Source organism: Pseudorca crassidens, chromosome 8 (genome assembly GCF_039906515.1).
Source record: "Pseudorca crassidens isolate mPseCra1 chromosome 8, mPseCra1.hap1, whole genome shotgun sequence".
Lineage (NCBI taxonomy): Eukaryota > Metazoa > Chordata > Mammalia > Artiodactyla > Delphinidae > Pseudorca > Pseudorca crassidens.
Genome location: NC_090303.1, coordinates 96,349,377 through 96,375,975, shown reverse-complemented (window position 1 = coordinate 96,375,975; position 26,599 = coordinate 96,349,377). Strand labels below are relative to the sequence as shown.

The following is a 26,599-nucleotide window of genomic DNA, read 5'->3' as shown; positions in this document are numbered from 1 at the left end:
GTAATTTTTTTTATCAGATTGGGCTCATGAATATTTATCTTATACTTTGATTTGTATTCTAATTCTGCTTTATTTGGTTGTTCACATTGTTTCAATGTTGGCCATTGGAAACTCCTTCACTTGGTTCCTGTGCTCCTTTGACAGAGCCCCTAAGAGTGTGTGTGTACGTACACGTCTGCACACACATGCTTCCTTTCTTTCTACTAGAAGGCATTCCAAGCTCATCTTGTATATTTCCTGCCCTAGTCTTAGAATCACCTATTTTTCTACAGAGTTCTGTTTCTCTTTTTTTTGCAGAATGGCTTTAGAAACCAAGATCTGGATGCTAGGTGTGCTTACTGCTACTGGGGTGTCATTTTTTAGACCCTCTTAGCAAAGAAGTATAGATGTGTATTTTAACCTGTGTATATATACCCATATTTATACATACTTCTGTATGTAACCATCTGCATATATATTAAGTTAAACATGAGTTCTTACTGATATTTCCAACTGTAATCCATCATCACATGGATCGTTTTAGCTTATTTCTCCTGCTTGTCTGTAACCTCTCACTTCAGCAGTGACAGACCTGGATCTCACCATCTACCATCCACTTAGTTAATTATTTAATTCCAGTATACATGAATAGCAGTGTTAGAGTTAATAACTTGTACACCTGTAGGAAACAATTTTATCGGCTAGAGGACAGTACTTCTATGTAGTTCCTTTTGCCTTTAGTTTTACAGACTATTCATTTCCAAAGTACTTAGGTCAGCACCCTTTTCCTACTCCCTCCATTGAGGCTATTCCATATGTTTGTAATATAGTTAGGTTCTGTTGTCACATTCTGCATTTTGTCCCAGAATCCCCTGATCCTCCTAAATGATTTTTTTCAATTTGTGTATGATAAAGTTCATTCTTAGTGTTGTGAAGTTCTACAGGTCTTGACAAACCCATACTGTCATGTACCCACCTTTACAATACCATGCATGCAGTACAGTACACCTTTGCCACCCTAACAATCCCCTGAGCTTCACCTATTCATCACACTCCCCACCTTCTCCTGGACCCCAGGAACCAGTCATCTTTGTACTGTCTCTATAGTTTTCCCTCTTCCTGGGTGGCATATAATTGGAATCATACAATATGTAATCTTTTTAGACTGGCTTGTTTTGCTTAGCAATGTGCTTTTAAGCTTCCTCCACCTTTTTTCTTACCTTTTTTACTCAGCATTATGTTTTTAAGATCTATCTGTGTTGCTGTGTATACATCGATTCTTTTCCTTTGCATAGCATGAAGTGTTGTATATCTAGTATATTTGCCAATCCACTCTGAGTGCTGGACACCAAATTGCTTCTAAACCCTGCATCTCCCTGCACCCCTACCAAGCTACATCACCACAAATAATTTTGCAATGCACAGCCTCACATATATTCCCTTACAGAACCGTGTGAGCTTTTCTTTGACATGTATATATAGAGAGAGAGCTTGGAAAAGAATTACAAGATCATAGCATATTTGTTTATCCTATTTAACTATTGCCTGACTGCTCTCTGGAACAGTTTTATCAAACCAGCAGTGTGGGGGGGAGTTGTGTGTGTGTGTGTGCGCGCTTTAAAAATCATCCCCATATCCCCACCAATATTTCACATTATCCAAATCTGGATATAAAGTATATAGGAATCAAGTGATATCTCATCGTGTTCATTTGTATTTCTATAATTACTAACAAGTCTGAGCATCTCTTCATATACTTGCTTGCTTTACTCATTTTTCTGTTGGGGATACTGTCAAATTTTTATTGCTGATTTGCAAGTATTCCTTTTATATTTTAAAGATAAATCCCCTGTCAGCTTTGAACCTTACAATACATCTTTTCTCATTACATCATGTGTCTACTAGCTTTGTTCATGATGTCCTTTATTGAATAGAATAATCAGTTTAGTTTTTGGCTTGGTCGATAGTGGTACCAATTACTGACATGCTGGAAACAGGGAGAGGAATAGGATAGACTGAAAACTAGGGGTAGGAATAGGAGTTAGCCTTGGTTGCCTTAAGTTAGAGATGCTCATTGAACCTTCAAGTAGGAATCTTGAATAGGCAGTTGGATATTTGAGTCTGGAATAAACATGAGATTTTGTTAATCTTAATATTCTAAATTGTTTTTATTGTTCCTTGAAGATATTCTTTTCTTTTTTCATTTACATTTTAAAACTTAGAGCTCTGTTGTTTAAAGTTACTAAGAAAATTTTTATTTAAGAAATTGGAAAATTGGAATTGAAGGTACTTTAAATTGTATCATAGTGGGGGTTTTTTGGCTACATATGTAACTTTGATCATAATTTCATTTTTTTCTTATCCAACATACTGAATCTTTGCAGAGTCATGGTTACCCAAGGAAATGTGCAGTTCTAACTTGTTTCAAGGACTCTGAACATATTTCATAGAACATTTACTATACACCTTATAAATGATAATATTTCTCCATTTCACATTTAGATTCTAAAAAATAACTCAGGGTTGACTCATGTTTAAATTGGATGTGAAAATAGAAAGTTTTGATGTAAATCTATATGTTCATGGGATTCAGTTATCAAGTATTGAATATTATAGTTTCAGGACCATCTTCCTTAAGAAGGAAATACCCATGGGTGCACAAATGTGAATCTTTTATTTTTTTAACATCTTTATTAGAGTATAATTGCTTTACAATGTTGTGTTAGTTTCTGCTGTATAACTGTGAATCAGCTATATACATATATCCCCATATCCCCTCCCTCTTGTGTCTCCCTCCCACTCTCCCTATCCCACCCCTCTAGGTGGTCACAGAGCACCAAGCAGCTCTAGGTTGTCACAGAGCACCAAGCAGATATCCTCATGCGATGCAGCTGCATCCCACTAGCTACATATTTTACATTTGGTAGTGTATATATGTCAAGCTACTCTCTCACTTCGTACCAGCTTACCCTTCCCACTCGCCTTCTCCTCAAGTCCATTCTCTATGTCTGTGTCTTTATTCCTGTCCTGCACCCAGGTTCTTCAGAACCATTTTTTCTGTTTTTTTAAGATTCCGTATATATGTGTTAGCATACGGTATTTGTTTTTCTCTTTCTGACTTACTTCACTCTGTATGACAGACTCTAGGTCCATCCACCTCACTACAAATAACTCAATTTCATTTCTTTTTATGGCTGAGTAATATTCCATTGTATATATGTGCCACATCTTCTTTATCCAGTCATCTGTCGATGGACACTTAGTTTGCTTCCATGTCCTGGCTGTTGTAAATAGTGCTGCAGTGAACATTGTGGTTCATGACTCTTTTTTTCTTTTTTTTTTTTTTTTTTGTGGTACGTGGGACTCTCACTGTTGTGGCCTATCCCGTTGCGGAGCACAGGCTCCAGACACGTAGGCTTAGCGGCCATGGCTCACGGGCCCAGCCGCTCCGCGGCATGTGGGATCTTCCCAGACTGGGGCACGAACCCGTGTCCCCTGCATCGGCAGGCGGACTCTCAACCACTGCACCACCAGGGAAGCCCCATGACTCTTTCTGAATTATGGTTTTCTCAGGGTATATGCCCAGTAGTGGGATTGCTGGGTCGTATGGTAGTTCTATTTTTAGTTTTTTAAGGAACCTTCATACTGTTCTCCATAGTGGCTGTATCAATTTACATTCCCACCAACAGTGCAATAGGGTTCACTTTTCTCCACACCCTCTCCAGCATGGATTGTTTGTAGATTTTTTGATGATGGTCTTTCTGACTGGTGTGAGGTGATACCTCATTGTAGTTTTGATTTGCATTTCTCTGATGATTAGTGATGTTGAGCATCCTTTCATGTGTTTGTTGCCAATCTGTATATCTTCTTTGGAGAAATGTCTACTTAGGTCTTCTGCCCATTTTTGGATAGGGGTGTTCGTTTTTTTGATATTGAGCTGCATGAGCTGCTTGTATATTTTGGAGATTAATCCTTTGTCAGTTGCTTCGTTTGCAAATATTTTCTCCCATTCTGAGGGTTTTCTTTCCGTCTTGTTTATGCTTTCCTTTGCTGTGCAAAAGCTTTTAAGTGTCATTAGATCCCATTTGTTTATTTTTGTTTTTATTTCCATTTCTCTAGGAGGTGGGTCAAAAAGGATCTTACTGTGATTTATGTCAGAGTGTTCTTCCTGTGTTTTCCTCTGAGGGTTTTATAGTGTCTGGCCTTACATTTAGGTCTTTAATCCATTTTGAGTTTATTTTTCTGTATGGTGTTAGGAATTGTTCTAATTTCATTCTTTTACATGTAACTGTCCAGTTTTCCCAGCACCACTTATTGAAGAGGCTGTCTTTTCTCCATTGTATATTCTTGCTTCCTTCATCAAAAATAAGGTTACCATAGGTGTGTGGGTTTATCTCTGGGCTTTCTATCCTGTTCCATTTATCTATATTTCTGTTTTTTGTGCCAGTACCGTATTCTCTTGATTACTGTAGCTTTGTAGTATAGTCTGAAGTCAGGGAGCCTGATTCCTCCAGCTCCATTTTCCATTCTCAAGATTGCTTTGGCTATTTGGGGTGTCTTGTGTTTCCATACAAATTGTGAAATTTTTTGTTCTAGTTCTGTGAAAAATGCCATTGGTAGTTTGATAGGGATTGCATTGAATCTGTAGATTGCATTGGGTAGTATAGGCATTTTCATAATGTTGATTCTGCCAATCCAGGAACATGGTCTATCTCTCCATCTGTTTGTATCATCTTTAATTTCTTTCATCAGTGTCTTATAGTTTTCTGCATACAGGTCTTTTGTCTCCTAAGGTAGGTTTATTCCTCTGTATTTTATTCTTTTTGTTGCAATGGTGAATGGGAGTGTTTCCTTAATTTCACTTTCAGATTTTTCATCATTATAGGAATGCAACAGATTTCTGTGCATTAATTTTGTATCCTGCTACTTTACCAAATTCATTGATTAGCTCTAGCAGATTTCTGGTAGCATCTTTAGGATTCTCTATGTATAGTATCATGTCATCTGCAAACAATGACAGCTTTACTTCTTCTTTTCCAGTTTGGATACCTTTTATTTCTTTTTCTTCTCTGATTGCTGTGGCTAAAACTTCCAAAACAATGTTGAATAATAGTGGTGAGAGTGGGAAACCTTATCTTGTTCCTGATCTTAGTGGAAATGGCTTCAGTTTTTCAACATTGAGGACGATGTTGGCTGTGTGTTTGTCATATATGGCCTTTATTATATTGAGGTAAGTTCCCTCTATGCCTACTTTCTGGAGGGTTTTTATTATAAATCGGTATTGAATTCTGTCAAAAGCTTTTTCTGCATCTATTGAGATGATCATATGGTTTTTCTCCTTCAATTTGTTAATATGGTGTATCACATTGATTGATTTGCATATATTGAAGAATCCTTGCATTCCTGGGATAAACCCCACTTGATCATGGTGTATGATCCTTTTAATGTGCTGTTGGATTCTTTTTGGTAGTATTTTGTTGAGGATTTTTGCATCTATGTTCATCAGCGATATTGGCCTGTAGTTTTCTTTCTTTGTGACGTCTTTGTCTGGTTTTGGTATCAGGGTGATGGTGGCCTCATAGAATGAGTTTGGGAGTGTTCCTCCCTCTGCTATATTTTGGAAGAGTTTGAGAAGGATCAGATCCATGTTTTTATATCTTAAAATATATTCATAGTTGGCTTTTATAATTTAGGAAGAAAGGATAGTATCTTAGCTATTTAAGTTTATAGAGGTGATATTTCTTCCAACAAGGGATGTGACCATCCTTATGAAGACAAAACAAAGAAAATCTTTCTTTAAGTACAGAAAAAAAAGTTCCTATATTGCCATGCTGGGCACTCATAAAAATGACTGGTGGTACTTTCAAGCATCATTTATCAGGCTTACATATTAGAGGGAAAAAAAAACCTCACTATCCACTCCATATTCATTTAAGTTTTAAGTGCTTAGAAGACTTACCATAACCTCGACTTTAGCCCTGAAGTGGTAAATCTTTTTTTTAAAATTCTTTTAAATTTTATTTATTTGTTTGTTTGTTTATTTATTTATTTATTTATGGCTGTGTTGGGTCTTCGTTGCTGTGTGCCGGCTTTCTTTAGTTTCGGCGAGTGGGCTTTTCATTGTGGTGGCTTCAGTAGTTGTGGCACGTGTGCTCAGTAGTTGTAGCTCGAGGGCTCTAGAGCACAGGCTCAGTAGTTGTGGCACACGGGCTTAGTTGCTCCACGGCATGTGGGATCTTCCCGGACCAGGGCTCGAACCCCTGAACCCCTGCATAGGCAGGTGGATTCTTAACCAGTGCACCACCTGGGAAGCCCAGAAATGTTAAATCTTGACATGTATCAATTTTAGCAGTTTGTCCCGGCACTGCTAGAACTCTGAGCACCCAGATGTCCAGAGCTTTACGTTCTGTTTTGCCATAGTTCTTTCACACTTTTCACCTATCACTACTAACTTTGTAGTGTTGTTAGCTTTTACATCACCCCTTATTTTAAAACTGGACTAATCTAAAAGTGTCCTATTCGGTGAGAAACACCAGACAATGTATCAGACATAGTGTGCTTTCTTAACGCATCTAATCACAAAGGGCAGGTGAGGAGACCTTCATCATATTCAAGTGGGCCTGCAGAATGAGATTTCTCTGAGGTCATAAGTATTGTATTTACCTTAATTTTGTGCTCTCTACACTGCCTTCTGTGATATCATGCGGGCTTCTCATATAGCAGAATTATCCTGATTATTAAAAATTTATTCTATTTGAGTATATAAGTAGGTTAGGAGAGAAAGGACTGGGAAGTTTTTGGTTTTTTTTTTGTTTGTTTTTTGCGGCACGCGGGCCTCTCACTGTTGTGGCCTCTCCCGTTGCGGAGCAACAGGCTCCGGACGCGCAGGCTCAGCGGCCATGGCTCACGGGCCCAGCCACTCCGCGGCATGTGGGATCTTCCCAGACCAGGGCACGAACCCGTGTCCCCTGCATCGGCAGGTGGACTATCAACCACTGCGCCACCAGGGAAGCCCTGGGAAGTTTTTTAAAAAATATTTATTCTTCAGTATCTAAGAAGTAGCAGGTATAAAAGTGTTACTTATGTTATTAATATTTAAAAATTCATTGAGAATTAAAAATTGCCATAAGATGACATTTTTCCAATAGCTTCTTATACCAGATTCGGTGTTCAAATTAGAGTCAGAAGATAAGGGTTCAGATTTTGACTGCTGCTAGGATAACCTGTCCAAACAGAGCATCGCTGTGAATTTATAGCAGTGCTAGGATGTAAAAGAAGGCAGTAAAATTATGGCATTTTTTAAGACATGCAATGATTGGGTTTTTGGGCTTTTCTTTCATGCAGTAGGCTCTCTACCCACTTATTTGGTTTGTGTTTTCACAGCAGCCTTGAGATATGGGGAAAGTGACATAAGACTGCTGTGTAGACTGGCCTTAGCATGGGGATTGGGGCTGAACAGGGGTAGTGTAGACAGTGGCGAAGTTAGATGAATGTATTTCATAGAAAAGCACTGTGTGGTTGTTGTCACCTGTCTTCTGTCTTTTGTTTTCTCCATTAGCTTATCTGACAAAATCAGAGAATAATTAAAGATGAACAGCAGAACCCCTTTCGTCACACAAATGCAAAATTCACACATTAAACCTACCTCGGTCATTTTTTCATTTGCCATGATAAAGTAATGAGAATGGAATAGGTAAGATTTATTAAAAGCTATGTGCCATGCACTCAGATCCGAGCATTTTATGTGTACTACTTAATTTCACCTTGGCAACAACTCTCTGATGTCAGATAATATCATTACCTCAGTTTTGCAAATGAGGAAATTGAGATGTAGAGAGATTAATAAAATTGTCCAAAGTCACAGGGCCAGTAAGTGGCAGGACAGCTATCGATTCCAGGTAGTCAGACCCCAGAGTCCCTGCTGATTCTCACCACAGTAGAATTTCTGTGAGTTGCCAACTCCCTTAGCACTGTTGTTGCCAACACAATGCTAAGTACAAGCTAAAATAGAGCGACTGGGATTGAATGCCAGTCTTCTCTTACAAAACAGTCATCTGGGGCTTCCCTGGTGGCGCAGTGGTTGAGATTCTGCCTGCCGATGCAGGGGACACAGGTTCATGCTCCGGTCCGGGAAGATCCCACATGCCGCAGAGCGGCTGGGCCCGTGAGCCATGGCCGCTGAGCCTGCACATCCGGAGGCTGTGTTCCGCAACGGGAGGGGCCACAACAGTGAGAGGCCCACGTACCTCAAAAAAAAAAAAATCTATAAAGAAGACAGTCATCTGAATGGCCCTTAATTGGATCATATTAATTTTTATTAACATAAACTACTAAATGGAAAGGCAACAATTATTTTCATTGATACGTAGAAAGAGATAACTCTTCGATTGAAAACCATGCCTGCTGATTGAAGATCCTGAGTTTTCAACTATTTTTCACATGGCATGGTGTTTTTCTTTTTTTTTTTGGACCCTTCACCAGGTATATCAATATATCGTAGAAGAAATGGACAGCTACCATGACTGAGATGTTAAATGCCAAATATTTTAAAAATAATGTTACTAATTAGTAGAATAAAGGCCTCCCACAGCCTGGTTCCTAAGGTTCCCTGCAACAAAAAATTACTGACATCCTATAGAAAAAAATTCAAAATATTTTGTCCTGCCTGTTTTTGTTGTTATATATCTCCCTTTAATTTTACTCATTTTTCTAAGTAGCTAGTTGCATGTGTGTGTGTGTGTGTGTGTGTGTGTGTGGGTGTATGTATATATATATATATACACATACACACACACACACATATATATATACGTATATATATACATATATATACGTATATATATACACATATACGTATATATATACACACACTTATACGTATATATATACACACACTTATTTCACTTGTCATTGGCCTCTATTATAGTATGCCAAAATCACACATTTTGCACATTTTAAGTACAGAATGACAAAGTCATGACAGGATTAATCATGATAGACAGTCACTAAGTCCATGATAGTATTGAATTTGGATTTGGAGAATGAAAGAGGAGAGGATATAAAAATGACAGTGACATTCAAGAGCAGGACCTTTATTTTTTATAATACCAAACAAAGACTGTTTTCTTACAGATGACTTCAGAAATTAAACCCTAAACACATCCTTGGTGCACTGTTTTTCCTAAGTGTCCACGTTCTACAATGAAAATGCAGTGCTTTTCTTGTCCGAGTCTAGAGGGAAAAAAGTGCTATCAGTTATTTAGGATCTGATTTATGCCTTAAGAGATTGGCTGCCACTCTCTGCGATTTCAGGGAAGCTGGGTATCAAGGAGCAATTTTCAAAGAATTGAAAGCTGGTACAGGGTTATGAATAAATTCTCAGAAGCTTTGACCTTCCCTGTCAAATGACAGGACCATAAATATGTTGGTAATTCTGCTTTGTTGTGAGTACCTGTTCTTTTCCATCATTGTGGAGTTTCTAGGATACCATAAATTGGTGTCAGCAGAACTAAAACGAAATTTTTTACTGTATAAAAAAAAATTAGAAGAGGAGAAGATATAAGGTAGAGAACACAGGGAGCAGCTCTTGGTTGTTGCTCCTGAAATATGTCTAGAATTAGAGGATCCAGTTTTGGAAACTTTATAGTATCCAAGTTAAAAATAACTATTTGGTCACATTTTATCATTTATTTACATGAAATTAAATAAGTGACTTTTGGATAGGAATTGAGGTAGTTAATGCACAATATTTTTAACGGTTTCCCTCCCCTTATGCCAAAATCATCATGAAATATGGCTCATTCTTGCTTTAATATAGTCTTTTAAAATAACTACATACAGTATATAATTACATACAGAATTTAGATATGTGTAGCGTGGTTAAGCATAAGATGCTGTGTTGTATGACTTTGTTATGTATCTTAATTCCATTAAGATGCAATTTATTGATTGTCGTAGAATCTTTTCCTCTAACTTCACCCTTACCTTTCCCAAGCTGACAATTCAGGAAAGAATAGAGATGAGGGAAAAATTGGTCCAGATAACCCACAGAGAAGGGGGCAAAGAAAAGCTGGTTGTTTTCCTTTAGAAACAAAGAAAAACCTTTTCATACTTCCACTTTTTAAGAGGGTTGCATGTATTCTTTTGAACAAAAGTGAATACATACATACATATATATATATATATATATATATAGTACATATATATGTATGCACACACAAACATACACACCTGTTGTCTGTTTTAGGGACACTTAAAGAAGCAGAAAGGGCACAAGAAATGAGGAAGAAAAGCAGTGGGGATAGAAAGGTACAGCAATGCAGACAAAGGCATCTAGAGAGAGACGGAGATGTTAGTCACCTATGGCTGTGTAACAAGTCACCACAAAACTTGTTGTCATAAAACAACAATAAACATTTCTTGTGTCTCAGAATTTCTCTGCAGATCCAGAATTTGGACTTTTCTGGATGCTTCAAGCTTGGGGTGTCAGGTGGCTCATGGGTGGTGGTAATGGTGACGGTGGCCCTGGTGAGGGGCAGGGAGCAGCTCCATTCCTCTCCGTAAGGGCTGACTGGCACACATAGGTTAGTCCTATTCAGTGTGGGGAGTCACTAGGCGAGGACCTAAGTTCCAGGAGGCAAGGTTCATTGGGCGCCATCTCGGAGCCTGACCACCACAGAGAAATACGGTAAAAGAGCATTAGACTCACGTGAGCACATATACTTGTAGGAAGATGAGAGGGTGAAAGACTAAGTGGTTCAGTGGTGAGGTGAACGTGACCATGATCATCCTGCAACACACTTGGTTTGTGACGAACATAGACTGCTGTCGTATCAGTTGTTACTCCAAACCCAATGCGTCACATCTAGTTGCTTAATTGTGGCTCCATGATAATGGTCTCCTTTACAGCACAGAGCTGTGAAGCTAAGCCGCATTGAAGCATGGTACTTCTCTCAGAAGTCTCACCATAATTTTACCTCAAGACATCAAAAACTACCCCTCCCCAAATCAGTACTTTTACTTTTCTGATGTTAAAGACTCTTAACTTCATATGTAAGAGGTACCAATATAAGACTGCTGTGGCCATTAAGACTGTGGTCTGTGTAACTTGAAAGGTGTATTTATTTCACATAGTGCCAACACATAATGCACAGCATATCATGGGGCACTTTCCAGATGGCTTTCAGGAGGCAAAATTATCCTAACGTTCTTGACACGAAAAATGAGAGACAGGTAAATGGTCTAAAATTAAAAGTAATGCATTGCATGAAAATAAGCCAGCTTGAAGTTCAGAGAATAAAGAAAAGCTTGCAAAAAAAAAGTAAGGCATTGTTTTGTTGCCCATTGAAGTCCTTTTGTATGATAAAAATAATAGGGAATGTTTAGAGCATTTACTCTGTGGCAGGCACTACTCTAAGTACCTCACATATCAAGTCATTTATTCCTCACAACAGTCCTTTCATTCTGGTTTGATAGATGAGGAAAGCGAAACACAAACATGGTGAAAAGATTCAAATCCAGAAGTCTTTCTTTAGCCCTTGTGCCTTTAACCACAGCACGGTACGTAGAACAGACTACCCCAGGCTGGCTCAGAACGAGGATTCGTTAATAATGACAGCATTTCCCTCAGACTCACTCCATGGACAGAATCTAAAGCCTAGCCAGAGTCCCCAGGGGCCAGAAGGGGGAAATGGAAAGCTTTCAGAAAGCTAGGAGTATTTCTCTTGAGAGGGTACAGTCAGTATGGAGATGGGTAGGTCTGACTTAACTTTTTTTTTTTTAATTAGGGTATTTTAGGTTGTTTTACAATGTTGTGTTAGTTTCTACTGTACAGGGAAGTGAAGCAGAGTTCCCTGTGCTTATACAGCAGGTTCTCATTAGTTATCTATTTATACATATTAGTTAGTGTCTATGTCAATCCCAATCTCCCAATTCACCCTCCGCTTTCTCCCCTTGGTGTCCATACATTTGTTCTCTACGTCTGTGTCTCTATTTCTGCTTTGCGAACCGGTTCATCTGTACCATTTTTCCAGATCCCACATATATGCGTTAATATACGATATTTGTTTTTCTCTTTCTGACCTACTTCACGGTATGACAGTCTCTTTGGCAGCTGAGTTGACTCTGGTGAGACAAGGGGAGATCTTGTCATGGTGACTTGGATAAGGTAGTAGTGAAAGAAATTGTGAGAATTGATAGGGATCTGGATATATTTAGAAGATAGAGTAAATGGGATTTCCTCAGGGGTATGAAAAAAGAAAAAAAAGAAACTTTCCACCTGAGTAGCTGGAAGGATGTAGCAGATATCCACTCAGATCAAAAGCTGTGTATGGGGCAGGTTTGAGATAAAAGATGAGGATGTATCAAATAGGCAGTTGTATGTTCAGGACCGGAGTTAGAGAGGGAAGTCTAGACTAGAGATACAAATTTGGATTTGCCAAGATCTGCATGACTGAGCTCACAAAGAACATAAATATGGGTCGATTAGAGAGGAGGATCTAGCCGAGACCAAGGGACTGAGCCCTGAGGCAGTTCAGGTTTAGGATTTGGAGTGAAGAGGGGGAGCCAGCAAAGGAAATTGTGGGTGAAGAGGAAAACCAGGAGATTGTGGTGTTCTGGAAGCAAAGCAAAGACAGTATATCAAGGAGGTGTGAGTAATAACCCATTGCAAATTCTACTGATAGGTCAAGCCAGATGGGGACTAATAATTGACCACTGGGTTTAGCAGTTTGGAGGTCATGGGTTGTCTTGGTGAAAGCTGATTTGGAAAAGAGGTTAATTAAGCAAAGGCTTAATTGGAATGAATGTAAGAGAATTGGAACAGTGAATTTAGACAACCCTTTCTAGGAGTTTTAACGTAAGGAGGAACGAAGAAATGGTTAGCAAGGTGGCAGTTGGCACATGAATTGGAGGTTGAAAGTAGTTACATGGCACAGCTAAGCTTAGTGCCCCCTTTCGATAAATATTTGTTGTATTCCAACCGTGTGTCCAAGATGGTTCAGTGCTTTATAGACACAAAAAGTAATGAGCTGTAGTTTCTCTCCTTGAGGGCATGCAAGTAGCCCGGGCTGTGTGTTCATGGAGGGCTTTGGAGAAGCAGTGCTTTCATCAAAGAGGTGATACTGCTTCTAATTCATATTTTATAGGATCTGGGGGAGAAGCAAAACTGTCCTATCTGTTCCTGACTAAAAATACTCAAATCTTTAAAAAAAAAAAAAAACTTTTTTGTGTTAATTTTCTTTATCTTAGCCCACTCATTGATTTTGCTTTAACCATTCTTTGTGAACTTCTTGAAGACCCAATAAGTGCATTTTTGGGGGAAAAAAAAAAGTGTGTTTTGAAAACAGGAATGAGTGTCACACACATCCTCGTCAGCACCCTCCTTATAGGCAGTCATTAGCAGAGGACAATTAAAGGAATGAGGACATGTAAGCAGACTGAGAAACGTTGAAGAGAGGTAGCTGAGGTCAAGGAACATAGTTGTTCATTTACTTAATTCACTTACTGCACAAGTATTTATTATTTAGGATAAACTTCAGACAAGATCATGCCAAAGCTTAACTTGCTGATTGAATATAGGGAACAGAAAGCAAGAATGGGAATAAAAGCAAAGGAATGAAATGGTCTGAGTGGCCTTTGAAGATAGAAGCCTGGAAAAACATGATGATATAGTAAAATGAAGTAGATGTTAAAATCACAGCATGCTTGGGTTTAGATCCCACGTCTGCTAGTTACTAGTTGAGTGGTCTTGAGCAACTTAATGACTGTACTGAGTCCACACTCTCTATTTCAGTAGTAACTCTACCACTCCAGGTTGTTATGAGAATTATGGCGCCCAGAAGAATATTAGGTCAGAGCAGATACTCAAAAATTGTTACCTTACTTCCCTCTCTTTTTCTTTAACTGGAACTTTTTCAATTATTTCTTCCAGAATATAAAGTTTGATAGTTGAGCTGGGGTTTGAAATAATTAAATGCATGCAGAGTTGTCTTTTTCTTTCCCCGTCTTCAGGAGCACTAACAATATCCCATGAGCACTGTGAGCATAAGTGGAAAACAAAACAAAACAGAAGTGGACACATAGCTCAGTTAAACGTGCTGAACATCGGCCGTACTGCATCTCCGCAAGCAGACATGCTTCCTGGAGTGTGTTTGAATAGGATAATGAATAGGATCACCCAGTACGTCTCTCCACTGTCATACCACCTCACAATTACTCTTCACTCCGCTACCAGTCTTAATGACTTGCAGCCTCTGCTATAGCAGAAAGAAGTATGGGGGCGGGGAGGGGTGATGAATGACAAAAGGGAGGGGTCCAGTGGAGGAGAACGTGCAATACTTGGAGTAATTGTGGGAAGCTGTCTGTCTGTCGTAGGAGACCCTGCATACAGCTCTTTTATAGAAGGAGAGTCGAAGTAGCTAAGGATACAAGGAGGACAGTTGAAATACATCTTGCAGTGCCGGCATTCCCATCAACTCTTTACCAACTATGAGAACATTTGAGAAACAAGTTCAGTGGCTTTAGAGTCTGAACTGAATTTTATTTAAACTATTTGCTTGTATTGAAGAGAATCTTGGGTTACCTTAGTCCTAGGCTCAGTTCAAATCGAGAATTCCAGAAATTAACTTGAAGCATTACATTTTGGATATGGTGAGCAGATATGAGACCTTAGAAGGAGTTCTTTGGAGTTTTCTAAAATTGGTGAACAGAGTTGGGGAGGTGTGCTCCTATAAAGAAGGACTATTTCAGAATAGGGGAGCATTTTAAAAAAGTAGTTTACTGAAGACAAGAGCTTCTGTATAGCAAATGGAGATATGATTCTTGTCTTTAAAATATCTTAATGTCTTATGAAGGTTAAACATAAAAATGTTTACGTAAATTTTTTTCTCTTTCTCCCTTCCCGCTATATTTCATATTAGTCTTATGAGGTCTAATCACTTTTTTTTTCTTTAAAAATTACTGGGTCAAAGTGACTAGGGTTTTTATAAAATAAAGAGCAGAGAAGAGTGGAAAGAAAACTTGTGTTCAAGTTAAACTTGGAAGACTTGATAGAGGGAGAGGGGTAAGTAAATCAACGTTTATAATAGGAATGTTTGAAGCCCTGTTCGTGGCACCTTATACATGTTCTCATTTAGTCCTCAGAATAACCCAGTGAGGTAGTACTGTCATGCCCATTTTACATATAAACATAATATGTGTACTCTGTATACACCTTGAAGTGTATTTTGAATACTGTTGACGGGGTATTCATAATTGTTGGTTGTGTGTGGTTTATCGTAGTGTCCAATTAAGCAGACCTTATCCACACAGAGAATTCTGTCTTGGTGTCTATATGGAGACCTTTCAGTTCAACTGGGCCCTCTCTCATCTACTTTAATTTTGAGAAAGATTTTTCTAAGCATATTGACACCTTTTTATTGATACTTTTTCCTTTTGTTCTAAACCATTAGTCAGATATTTGTTAGACACTTAGTACGTTCTTCCCCCTGTGCTATAAATCCGACAGAAGTGAAAGGCCAGGGTTTTGCCTTCAAAGAAATTTTATTCTTTTTAAGGATATAACATGCACCCGTTTGAGAGGTACAGGACAGTAACAAAATGCTCTATTTTGTGGTGTAAATAAAGACTGTAGCTGTTGGAAGCAAGTGTGATCTATGTTAACTGGAATAACAGAGGGAGCTTTGAAAAGAAGGTAGTTTGACCTTTGCTTTGAAGCTGCTCTTGGTTAAGGATGGAGAAATAGCCTAAGAATAGACAGGGATTGTGGGCCTCCTGATCACACCGTACATTAAGTAGAGTAACATTTATCTGAAGTTATTTGAAAACTCTGTGATCACTCTTTGACTCAATATCTATCTTTCGTGTAACCTGTTCTGTCTCCACTGTTAGAAATGCTTGCTTCTGGGATAAGTATTGTCTTTAAAAGGCATCGTTTAAAATGTCCATATGTTTTGGAGGAGCAAAGAGTAGGTTTCTGACAATTTAGTGTGAGGGCACTCACCAGATGATTTTCTCTGACTGGAATAAAAGGAAGGCTTAGAGATAGGATAGGATACATTGTAAGAAAATCATCCATACCGAGGTGCTAGGGTAGAAAGGATAAACATCGATTGCATCTGTTTTAATTTGAAATAGTTTAGTGTTGGGAGTTAAGAAGGAAATTAGCCAATCATACTATTTTACTGTCGCTAACAATAGTGGATATTTCTTAAATGTCTTTGACTTTTAAATAAACTAGCTTAACAGGCATTCAGAAGGTTTTCTTTTGGATATACATGCACCCTGTATTGTCATTAACCGTTTAATCGAAAAATAAGCCTACCTTTTGTCAATATACACATGATTTCAGCCTCAGGTGACTAAATAATTTCCAAAACAAAAATAAGATGGAGGTTATTAATTTCAAAACATATCACTGAAATGTTCTAGCTGTGGAAATATTCAACCAAAAATCATAGTTTCAGCTGCTGTGTGCAGAATCTCTATTCCAAATCAGTATTTTCCTAGGTGGATTTCATGAAATGCAAATTCCACAGGTAATTGTGAGGTGTTATTTTAAGGGGCAGGAGGAGGACCTGTAGTTAAGTAAGTTTGGGAAACACTCGCTCAGGTAAAGAGTTTTTTGCTTCAAGACTACCTAGAGGGACTTCCTTGGTGGCTCACTGGTTAAGAATCCGCCTGCCAATGCAGAGGACATGAGTTCAATTCCCTGGTCTGGGAAGATCCCACATGCCGCAGAGCAACTAAGACCATGCGCCACAACTACTGAGCCTGCGCTCTAGAGTCCGCGAGCCACACTACTGAGCCTGTGTGTCTAGAGCCCGTGTTCTGCAACAAGAGAAGCCACCGCGATGAAAAGACTGCACATCGCAATGAAGAGTAGCCCCCGCTCGATGCAACTAGAGAAAGCCTGCACGCAGCAACGAAGACCCAATTTAACCCAAAATCAATAAGTAAATTAAAAAAAAAAGAAAAGACTACCTAGAACACCTAGGATGCTGGTGTGTGTTGTGACTTCCAAGGGGGGAATCCAAGAAGCTATTGTTCTAATCTTAACCAGACCCCACGAGTAGTGTTCTGTGGGATACACTTTGGAAAATGTGGTTCTGACATGATTGGAAACTCTAAAAGCTCTCTATAGATAAGGAATTAATGCTTTTTCAAAAGGAAGTGCAATCAGTCAATCAATGATAAAGAAATATATATTAAACCAACACGCTTGAGTTCTGAATTCTACGTTTGTGGAGCAGAATAAAAGTCAATATACGCGTCCTCTAGCTCTGAGATTTTGCAACTATAAATTCACTGAAAAGACCATTTCTCTCGTTACTACTTTCAGTCACGTGGGTAGTCGCAGTATGAAATGTACCAGCACGAAAGTCTGTCTTTGTGTGGGAGAGGTACCCTCTTCTCCTAGTAAGTATAAGCTAGATCCTTCCGTTGACTTCTTCCACTGTTCCTTCCAGGGGGCTATTTAAATTCCCGTCGTGTTAGCTGATGACTTTTTAAAGTACCTGGACAAACTAACAAAAGATGAGGTAGCACAGGTTAGCCTTGTATTTAATCAGTGTACAGCAGTATTCCACTCATACTGGGTCTAACCGTTTGCCAGAAATTTTAGCTGCAATTAGCATGGGGTGTAAGTGCAGCATTAACAGCAATCTGATGAATGGTTATCCGCTTTATAGACGAGTATCGGTATCTGCTCCTTGAATCTTCTGCACTAAGTAGAAAGGACATTTGTGGTCTTCCTGTGTTCGGTTGCTTTGTGAATGATCTTGTGAAATTTCTCTGTATTTTGTGAACGCCACACTAAGATAACTTAGCCTAAAACTTAGCATCGTTATTGGATTAAAAGATTTAGAGATGTAAACAGGATTCAGATGCCTCAGTGCTTGGAATTTTTGCAGAAGCAAAATCTAGGGTGAGCTGTATCCTTTCTCTCGGTCCTGTCCTTGTCATTTTCAAAGAGGAGGTGAAATACGATCAAAGGGACAGTGATTTCTTAGCCCTTCATTAGGTGTCCACTTGTGTGTGTTTTGCTCTAGCTTGGCATTACAGCCTAGGGACAGTGACTGCGATGCTGCCTGTCCTTTACATGCTCATAAGTATGACTTCCAGCGTAGGTGCCAAGCGCCATCTTTGTTGCCTTTACTGAATTACAATTTCATCCCTTATTGAGGTTGTTAATATGTTAAAAATAACCATGATTGGAAAACCAAACTGTCTATGATTTATTTTTGTTCCATCTCTACCATATAGAACTGCCTTTGACTTCGAAGAGTCATCTTAGCTCAGAACAGGTGACAGAATAGGAAGCTGTGCAGTGATTCATGAGAGTGGATGGAAGTCAATGATTAGTTCACGTGCCTGTGGTCTCCAGTCATGGCATAAATCTTTAGGGAAGTTCTTTACTGTCAGGCTGCATGCCTGCCTGTGTCAAATCCCATATAGGCTAGCGTATATTATGAATTGGGAAATCTGAGGGATGAACAAAAATTCCTTTTGTTGTCCACTGTAAGCACGTCACATAGACTTGAGGATACAGGAGAAAAGCATAGTATTGCTCTCTGTTAACCATACAAAGCTAAATTTTGTATATTTATGAACACAAAGACCATTCACTTGTGGCTAAACACCTTTTTGGAATGAGAGGAAAAACTGTTCATTGTTTGATTGTAGGCAAATACCTATCTGGGACTTTTTAGGTCCCAGAATGAAAATTTTCAAAGTCTGTCGAATCTTAAAATAATGAGGAAGGCAGTGAATACATAGCAAGGCTAGAAGAGAAAGCTTACCATTGTGTCATTTAAACCAGTGGGGGTTTTTTTGGGGTTTTTTGTTCTTTTTTTTGCGGTATGCGGGCCTCTCACTGTTGTGGCCTCTCCCGTTGTGGAGCACAGGCTCCGGACGCGCAGGCTCAGCGGCCATGGCTCACGGGCCCAGCCGCTCTGCAGCATGTGGGATCTTCCCGGACCGGGGCACGAACCCGTGTCCCCTGCGTCGGCAGGCGGACTCTCAACCGCTGCACCACCAGGGAAGCCCCCCAGTGGGGTTTTTAACAGCACCCTCCCACCCCGGGATCATAAAGCTTAACATGTGTTTGTGCTGTTGCCTTGGCATTATATGATACAAGTTGAAGAATCTTCCTAGGGAGTTAATATGCACGAGTTGAGAAATCATTCCTTATTTCCTTTATCATTCTTTACTGCAGTTAGCCAGAGCACCAAACATGGTAATGTGTTCAGCTGACCACTACCAAACCATTAACAGGCCACAAACAGAGGGAGGAAAGTCTTCAATTAGAAGATAGGAATTAACTGTAACAGATTGAAAATAAGACAACCCAAGGACACATGAGTCCCCTTTGATGAGAAATGAAGAAGTCACAGGTCTCACTGTCAGAGACAGAGGCGGAGCCATCTGGTCCAGGAGTGCATCCCTGCCCTTCTTGGTCCCAGAGCCCAGAGGACTACAGGTCACCTGCAACTCCTCTGACACGCTGTGCTTTCTGATGGGGACCCTGGCAGTACAGCCCCCATCAGGCTGGGATCCGCCACTGTGAAAAATCACCATCATTCCTATCCCTTCACTGCTGAAGCCAAAGCGATTGTAAGGAAATCAGAATGTCTGCAGTACCCTCTCTCATGAGCTCCTTTGATGAGAAAAGAGGCCTGGTTACTGCTTTCCAGAGTTGTTGAAGTGTTACGTTCGGCATCTCTGGGTGATAATTTGTACTGTATTTAGCATCTGTATCTTCAGAGAGAATTATTTCTATAACGGAAGGTAGTAGGGAGAAATAGAACTCAGAATTCACGTGGAAGCTATCAATGTAAATCAACTTAGGGAAAAGATTCTAAAGAAAGAAATAAAGGTGGCTCATATCTTAAAAAAAAAAAAAACCTTATTTCTTTTAGGGGGAAAAAGGCAGAACAAGGGGCTTCCCTGGTGGCGCAGTGGTTGAGAGTCCGCCTGCCGATGCAGGGGACACGGGTTCGTGCCCCGGTCCGGGAGGATCCCACATGCTGCGGAGCGGCTGGGCCCGTGAGCCATGGCCGCTGAGCCTGCGCGTCCGGAGCCTGCGCTCCGGAACGGGAGAGGCCACAACAGTGAGAGGCCCGCGTACCGCAAAAAAAAAAAAAAAGAGCGGGACAATGTTGTAAAGGCTGCTCAGAAATGGCTGCATGCTTCTCCAGGTATGGTACCGCTCATCTGCTGGCCTAGGTTTTAAACCCACCAGCACATTGCTGTTAGTCCCACTGAAGGGATGAGAAAGTGAAAGGTCATTGAGAGACTTTTAAAAAATAACAATACTCTATGCTTAGAGCAGTTTTACATTTACTGAAAATTTAGCAGATGACATGGAGGGTTCCCATATACCCCCTCTCCTGCTGGCAGTTTCCCCTATTACCTTGCATTAGTGTGGTACCTTTGTTACAAATAGTGAACCAATATTGATACATTATTAAGGAAAGTCCCTAATTTACAGAGTTCACTCCTGGTGTGTGGTACATCTGTGGTTTTGACAGATGCCTCATGTCACGTATTCACCATCACGGTGTCACATAGAATAGCTCTCCTGCCCTAAAAATCTCCCGTGCTCCACCCATCTCTCCACCACACCCCGATGCCTCAGGTGATCCTCCTTGTGGCTTCTGCGGTGCGCCCTCGGCCTGCGAGCCTCTTTGCCCTCCCGTCATGAGTTGGCGCTTGTTCATCCTTCGGTTCCCACACAAGCATCATTGCTCAGGGCGCCCCTTGCTTGCATGCTGCCCTCCACTCCCCACACCAGATCGGATCTCTGATCTGTCATCTTTCCTCCTTCCCTGTGCTTTGCCTTCCATGCAGTGGTCACAGGTTTCATGTATACAGTTGGGTGAATAACTTGTCTGTGACACTGGCTTGGAGGTTCCTGAATGAGTAATAGGGCAGGATGAAGAACAGAGCTATTTCAGATCCCATTCCTCAGTCCCGCTGCCTGTGCTTAAACATGTTACCCGCGTTACCAATAACTCAGGACAGGAGCAATTTTTAAATCCCCCTTAAAAATAATCTGCAACTTTAGGCTCTATTTCCTGATTCCCGTATGATGTAAAATGATGAGAAAATAAAGACCACTGCACTTTCTTCTACTCTTTTCCTTACTTGTGCCTTCTGACAATTATAGCATTACTTTTACACTGAAATATGTAGAAATTTTCTGTAATTATAATATGCTTTATATGCCTTTGCTCTAAATTACACTAAAAGAAAAACACCAAAGATCATTATTCAAGAATGAGATAAGTTTTTATTTCGCTCCTGAGTTTTTCCCATGGCTATCTCCCAATTATTCCTCTTTCTTGAATTACTGTTTTTAGTAATTACTCATAATTACTGAATTATTAGAATATTTTCTCTATTTTTTTCCTTCAGAAGAGTCTAAGAATTTCTAAATCTTGTATCACTTCATATCTAAAGTATGTATTTGTTATTTTATTTTTATGAGATTTCAATGTTGGGTCAGTAGTACTCGTTAGTTCATAGCACATTACCATCTCTGGTCCAGGCAAGAATCCTCACTGGTTGATTGATCCATTGCTTCCCTTTTGTCCCTACATCGTTTCCCATTACGCAAACATGTTAGTGTGTGTGTATATATGAATATACATTTTTAATTTTGTTAGTAGAAAAAGTGCCTTATTGTGTTTGCATTTATTTTAATTTACATAGATAGGTTCTGTCATTTATCACGATTCTGTTTCCTACTATGTGTACTGTGTTTTCTATCCATCCACATTTCTCTGTGTGCATCTAATCCATTGCTTGGTGTATATCTACAAGTGTTGCTTACCTTTCTTCCAATGATGGACACCAAGTTCAAATGTATTTTAAATTTTCTTTAAAAATCTTCCTTGTGGGCTTCCCTGGTGGCACAGTGGTTGAGAGTCCGCCTGCTGATGCAGGGGACACGGGTTCGTGCCCTGGTCCGGGAGGATCCCACATGCCGCGGAGCGGCTGGGCCCGTGAGCCATGGCCGCTGAGCCTGCGCGTCCGGAGCCTGTGCTCCGCAACGGGAGAGGCCACAACAGTGAGAGACCCGTGTACCGCAAAAAAAAAAAAAAAAAATCTTCCTTGTGTTTGAATGTATTTAAGCCCTTCTAATTGAATTTGTGCCCTCTGATTGAATGTTCAAATGGAAATATATGTATATGAATTGTACAGGCAGTAAATGTCTGAATGAACTTGTGTTAAACACAAGGATTCCTATGTATAATAATCTAGAGAATTGTTTTCCTAATAAAAGCAATCTTTTGACAAAAGACAAATCCTGCTTGCATGTTGAGGCCTGGATACAGTAGAATAAGTTCTCAGAAATTTACAATATACAGCACAAAAGGCATAGTTGCAATAAAAGTAAAATGACTGTACAAGGAGACCTAGATACCTTAGTTTGGTAATACGTCATATATTAAATACACTTTAAAGTAATATTTTATTAAAACGAAGAATATCTTTTGGAGCTTATTCCTTCAGAGTTATTTGAATTATGAAAAATACATTTTTTTACTCTATTATTGAATGCATGCATGTCTTGACATTTTCCCATAAGAACTTGAGGTATCTTTCTACGGAGACTGTATACCCTGAGGATAATGAATAGGGTAGGAATGGAAAAGCATTACTTTGTAGGAGAGGCATTTCCAAGTATTTTATTTAAAAGCAAAGCTTGTGGCCTTGATTGAGCATTACATTTAACTTTAACCTTCTTGTAAACTGAAAAATTGAAAACATGGTAGATTATATCAGTTTTCATAATCAGAATAGAAGCAGCATACTCATTTCTCAGGGCAGATGCTCTATTTCCTGGTAGAGGTACGCCCCACTGAGCATCTCCTAGAGCAGCTGTGGGTATAGGAAAGAGGCCAACCATTAGTAGGGCTTACACTGAATTCTCAACGTTAGGAGCCCAGTTCTCAGATAAAAAGCAGAGATTTTACTGAGGAAGCAATGTTGTATTTACACTCAAGCAAGTGTTTGATTAAGAGCCTAGAATTCTGTATCACTTAGTGCTATATCTTTAGCACGTGGAATCTTGGAAGTGGCAGGTATAGGTAGGAATTCTGATTCTGCCCCTTGCTACCTGTGTGGTCCTGGACACATTTAATCTCTGCGAACTTCAATTTTCTGATATATAAAGGTAATAATTAACAATAAACTACCTTGTAAAACTGTTGCTAGGATTAAGTCAGGTGAAAGTGCCTAGGATAGTTCAGTACGTACTACATAAGTGTGTTGTTAGGATTAAGTGTGATAAACTATGTGAAGTTCCTAGGATGGTACCTGGTGCGTATGGCCAGGTCTTCAGTGAGCATTAATGGGCCTTCCTTTCCCTTCCCCATCTTAATGAGCCTTCCTTCTCTACCTCAGGGAAAGCACAAATTGCATGTCGATACCGGAATGGAAGGTGATTGGTGTGGCCTCATTCCTGTTGGACAGCCATGCAATCAGGTTACGACAACAGGCCTAAAGTGGAACGTCAGTAAGTAAAACCCTTGCACAAAGGGAGGTTTTCTTTCTTTCTTTTTTAAAAAATTTCTCTTGATAAATAATTAGAAGTGGAATTGCTAGGTCATATGGGAACTCTATGTTTAACCTTTCAAGGAACTGTCAGACTATTTTCCAAAGCAGCTGTACCAATTTTATATTCCTACCAGTGATGTATGAAGGTTCCAGTTTCTCCATATCCTCACCAACACTTGTTGTTGTTGTTATTATTATTCCCATCCTAGTGAGTATGAAGGTTATCTCATTGTGGTTTTTATCTGCTTTTTCCTGATGACTAATGATGTTGAATGTATTTTCATGTGCTTATGGGCCATTCGTATATTTTCTTTGGAGTAATGTCTATTTAGATCTTTTGCATATATTTTAATTGGGTTATCTCTTTTTTTTATGTTGAGTTGTAAGATTCCCTTATGTATTCTGGATAAAAGTCCTTTATCAGATATATGATTTGAAAATATTTTCTCAGAGTCTTTGGCATATCTTTTTATTTTCTGAAATTTAATTAACTAAGTGTATTAAGTTAATCTAATTTAAATTTGATGAAGTCTAATTTTTTCTTTTATGGATCATACTTCCGGTGTCGTATTTAAGCACTCTTTGCCCAGCCTTCTTCACGATTCCGTACGCCTGAAACCTACTTTACTTTTCCAGAGAAGTAGCTATTCTTACTAAAATAGTTATTTTTATAATCAAACACCTGAGATTTTATAAGATTAACTGTTCTTACTAAATTTTAAAGTGTTCTTCAGTACTTATGAACTGTATTCAGTACTGTACCTCGGTACTAGTCATACTAAAACTGTCTGGTTTGAAAAGAACAAAAAATGAGGTGGATCTGTTCATGAAATAAATTCCAAAAGAAACTATCAGGCATTATGAAATGAATCATCCCTAGTCTCTAAGAATAACAGTAGTTTAATCAAAGGGCTTTGACTGAATGTCAAAGGGATTATTTCATGATTGACCAATACCTCTAAGGTTGTAAAAAGTAAAATACGGAACCATGTCATTCTTCTATAACATGTAAAACTTTGAGGTTCCTACAAGGAAATAAATACTTCAAGAAATAAAAACATTGAAGATTAAAAGATATTTTAAAAGGCCTTTCTATGAGCCATTGCTGAAACAATTAGGAAAAGAACTAGAGATATTTTGAAGCAAAAGTCTGGCAATCTCATCAGAATTTGAAAGGACGGTGAGAACAGATCTCCTCCAGTGCATAGAAATCTGTGTGACAGGCTTTGAAGCGGTTAGCTGAAACTGACATGAGCTCCCATCAGAAGCTTTATTTGAAAACATTTCCAGCCTAAAACAGTTGTTTTACTGTCTGGAGCTCCCATTCTTTCCAAGGACCCAGTCTAGACAATGGTGAGTTTCCTCCTGGATCTGGTAGTGACCTCACTTTCCAGGGCCAACGCCAAGACACGCTGGGCACTGTGCAAAGTGAACAGGAGGGTTGACCATATAGCTTCCTTTATCTTACAGGAACAGGCAAGAGTTGGAGGATACAAGAGATTCTTCTGTGCTCGTTAGAACATCCTCAGAACCCTTGCATTCCACACCAAAATGCACATCCTAATTCTTTTTTTTCTAATTGAAACTTATAAAAATGTTTTATACAATTTTTAAAGGTTATATCCATGTACAGTTATTACAGAACATTAGCTATATTCCCCGTGTTGTGCAGTACATCCCGATCGTACACCCAGTAGTTTGCACCTCCCACTCCCCTCCCCCTGTATTGCCCACCCTCCACCCGTAACCACTAGTTTGCTCTCTGTATCTGTGAATCTGCTTCTTTTTTGTTATATTGACTAGTTGGTTGTATTTTTTAATTCTACATATAAGTGATATCATACAGTATCTGAGTAATAATATTTAGTCCAGGAAGGGGCCTTGGGCATGACGGAGCTTTTAATCTTCTTGTCTGTGATAATGTTTCAGTCCTGCCGAAATGCTCTACTATTACTATTAGTAGATACTATTAGTAGATAGCTATAACTATTAGTAATAGCTATTACTTACCTATATATTTACAGATTGCTTCAACTTTTGAAATAGATACTTTTTTCTCTACAACTCTGTGAAAATAAGAAATAGGAACTTCACAGGATATGAAAAGCAACAGAGTTGAGACGCAAATGTTTCATCAATGGTATGTGGTAAAAGTGCTAATGAATGGGGTCTTCTGATAGGTAATATTGCCTCATTAAAAAGCCATAAAAATAACTGTGAAATGACACCATGTTGGCTTGGAGAGACGTGGATAGATCTTTTTCACAGAGAGGGTCCTGCTTTACTCAGTGTCATTATGAAAGCAGAGCTTGATGTCAGTTTGTCTGTCACCCCTACAAAGTGGCAGGACAGGGCTGGACCCAGAGGAGGAGAAAGGAGCTATAGTAACTTAGGAGTCGCTCACATCCTGGGTCAAGGAGCATAAGCAAGTCCTCATAAGGAGATGCAGCACAGTCTTCCTCAGGCGGTCTGGAGGCTGGCACTCCCCCTGTCTGCGCCCACACTAAAGGATGAGTCCACTTTCCGGTAAGAGTCACCTGTTTCAATCTGTGCTATCTCCCATCATGGTCTGTGTTTAAAACAAGTGCCTGTGGTGGTACCACCATCCAGAAGTGTAACTTTACTAATTTTGGTGAAACTACCTCTATTATAATACTTTAATTCATAGCAATATACTGTGAACAGTCTGTGGTGTGTGTCTGGCACTAGAGTTTCTCTAGGCTGTGTACACATGGGACTAAAACAGCTGCATCATAGGCAATGGCATCCTCATCTTTACTAGACCTGCCATATAGCTCTGAGAGTGGAAATGCCAGTGTCCACTTGTCTCAGGAGTACGCAGGCGTTCCCGTGCTTCACGTCCTTACCCTGTTCTCGGTATTGTCAGATTTAATCGGTTTTGCCAGTCTGCTGAGTGTCAATGATATTTCACTGTGGTCTCTGATTGCTGGTGAGGGAGAGCATCTTTTTCTAGTTATTAGCCATGTGGATTTCCTCTTCTGTGAATTGCTACTTTCTTCTGCCCTTTTAGCCCTTGGACTGTTTGTTTCTTTCTTAC

At 39.5% G+C, this 26,599-nt stretch overlaps 1 protein-coding gene across 5 annotated transcripts in view; it reads left to right on the top strand.

Annotated features, from left to right (window-relative positions):
• The window catches only part of TPK1 (thiamin pyrophosphokinase 1), a 336,815-nt gene that overhangs the window by 211,895 nt on the left and 98,321 nt on the right, over positions 1 to 26,599 (top strand). For all 5 annotated transcript variants that reach the window (XM_067747283.1, XM_067747285.1, XM_067747284.1 and 2 more), the window contains one exon: positions 23,389 to 23,500. In XM_067747283.1, the coding sequence (XP_067603384.1) occupies positions 23,389 to 23,500 (112 nt within the window). The remainder of the gene's footprint in view (positions 1 to 23,388; positions 23,501 to 26,599) is intronic.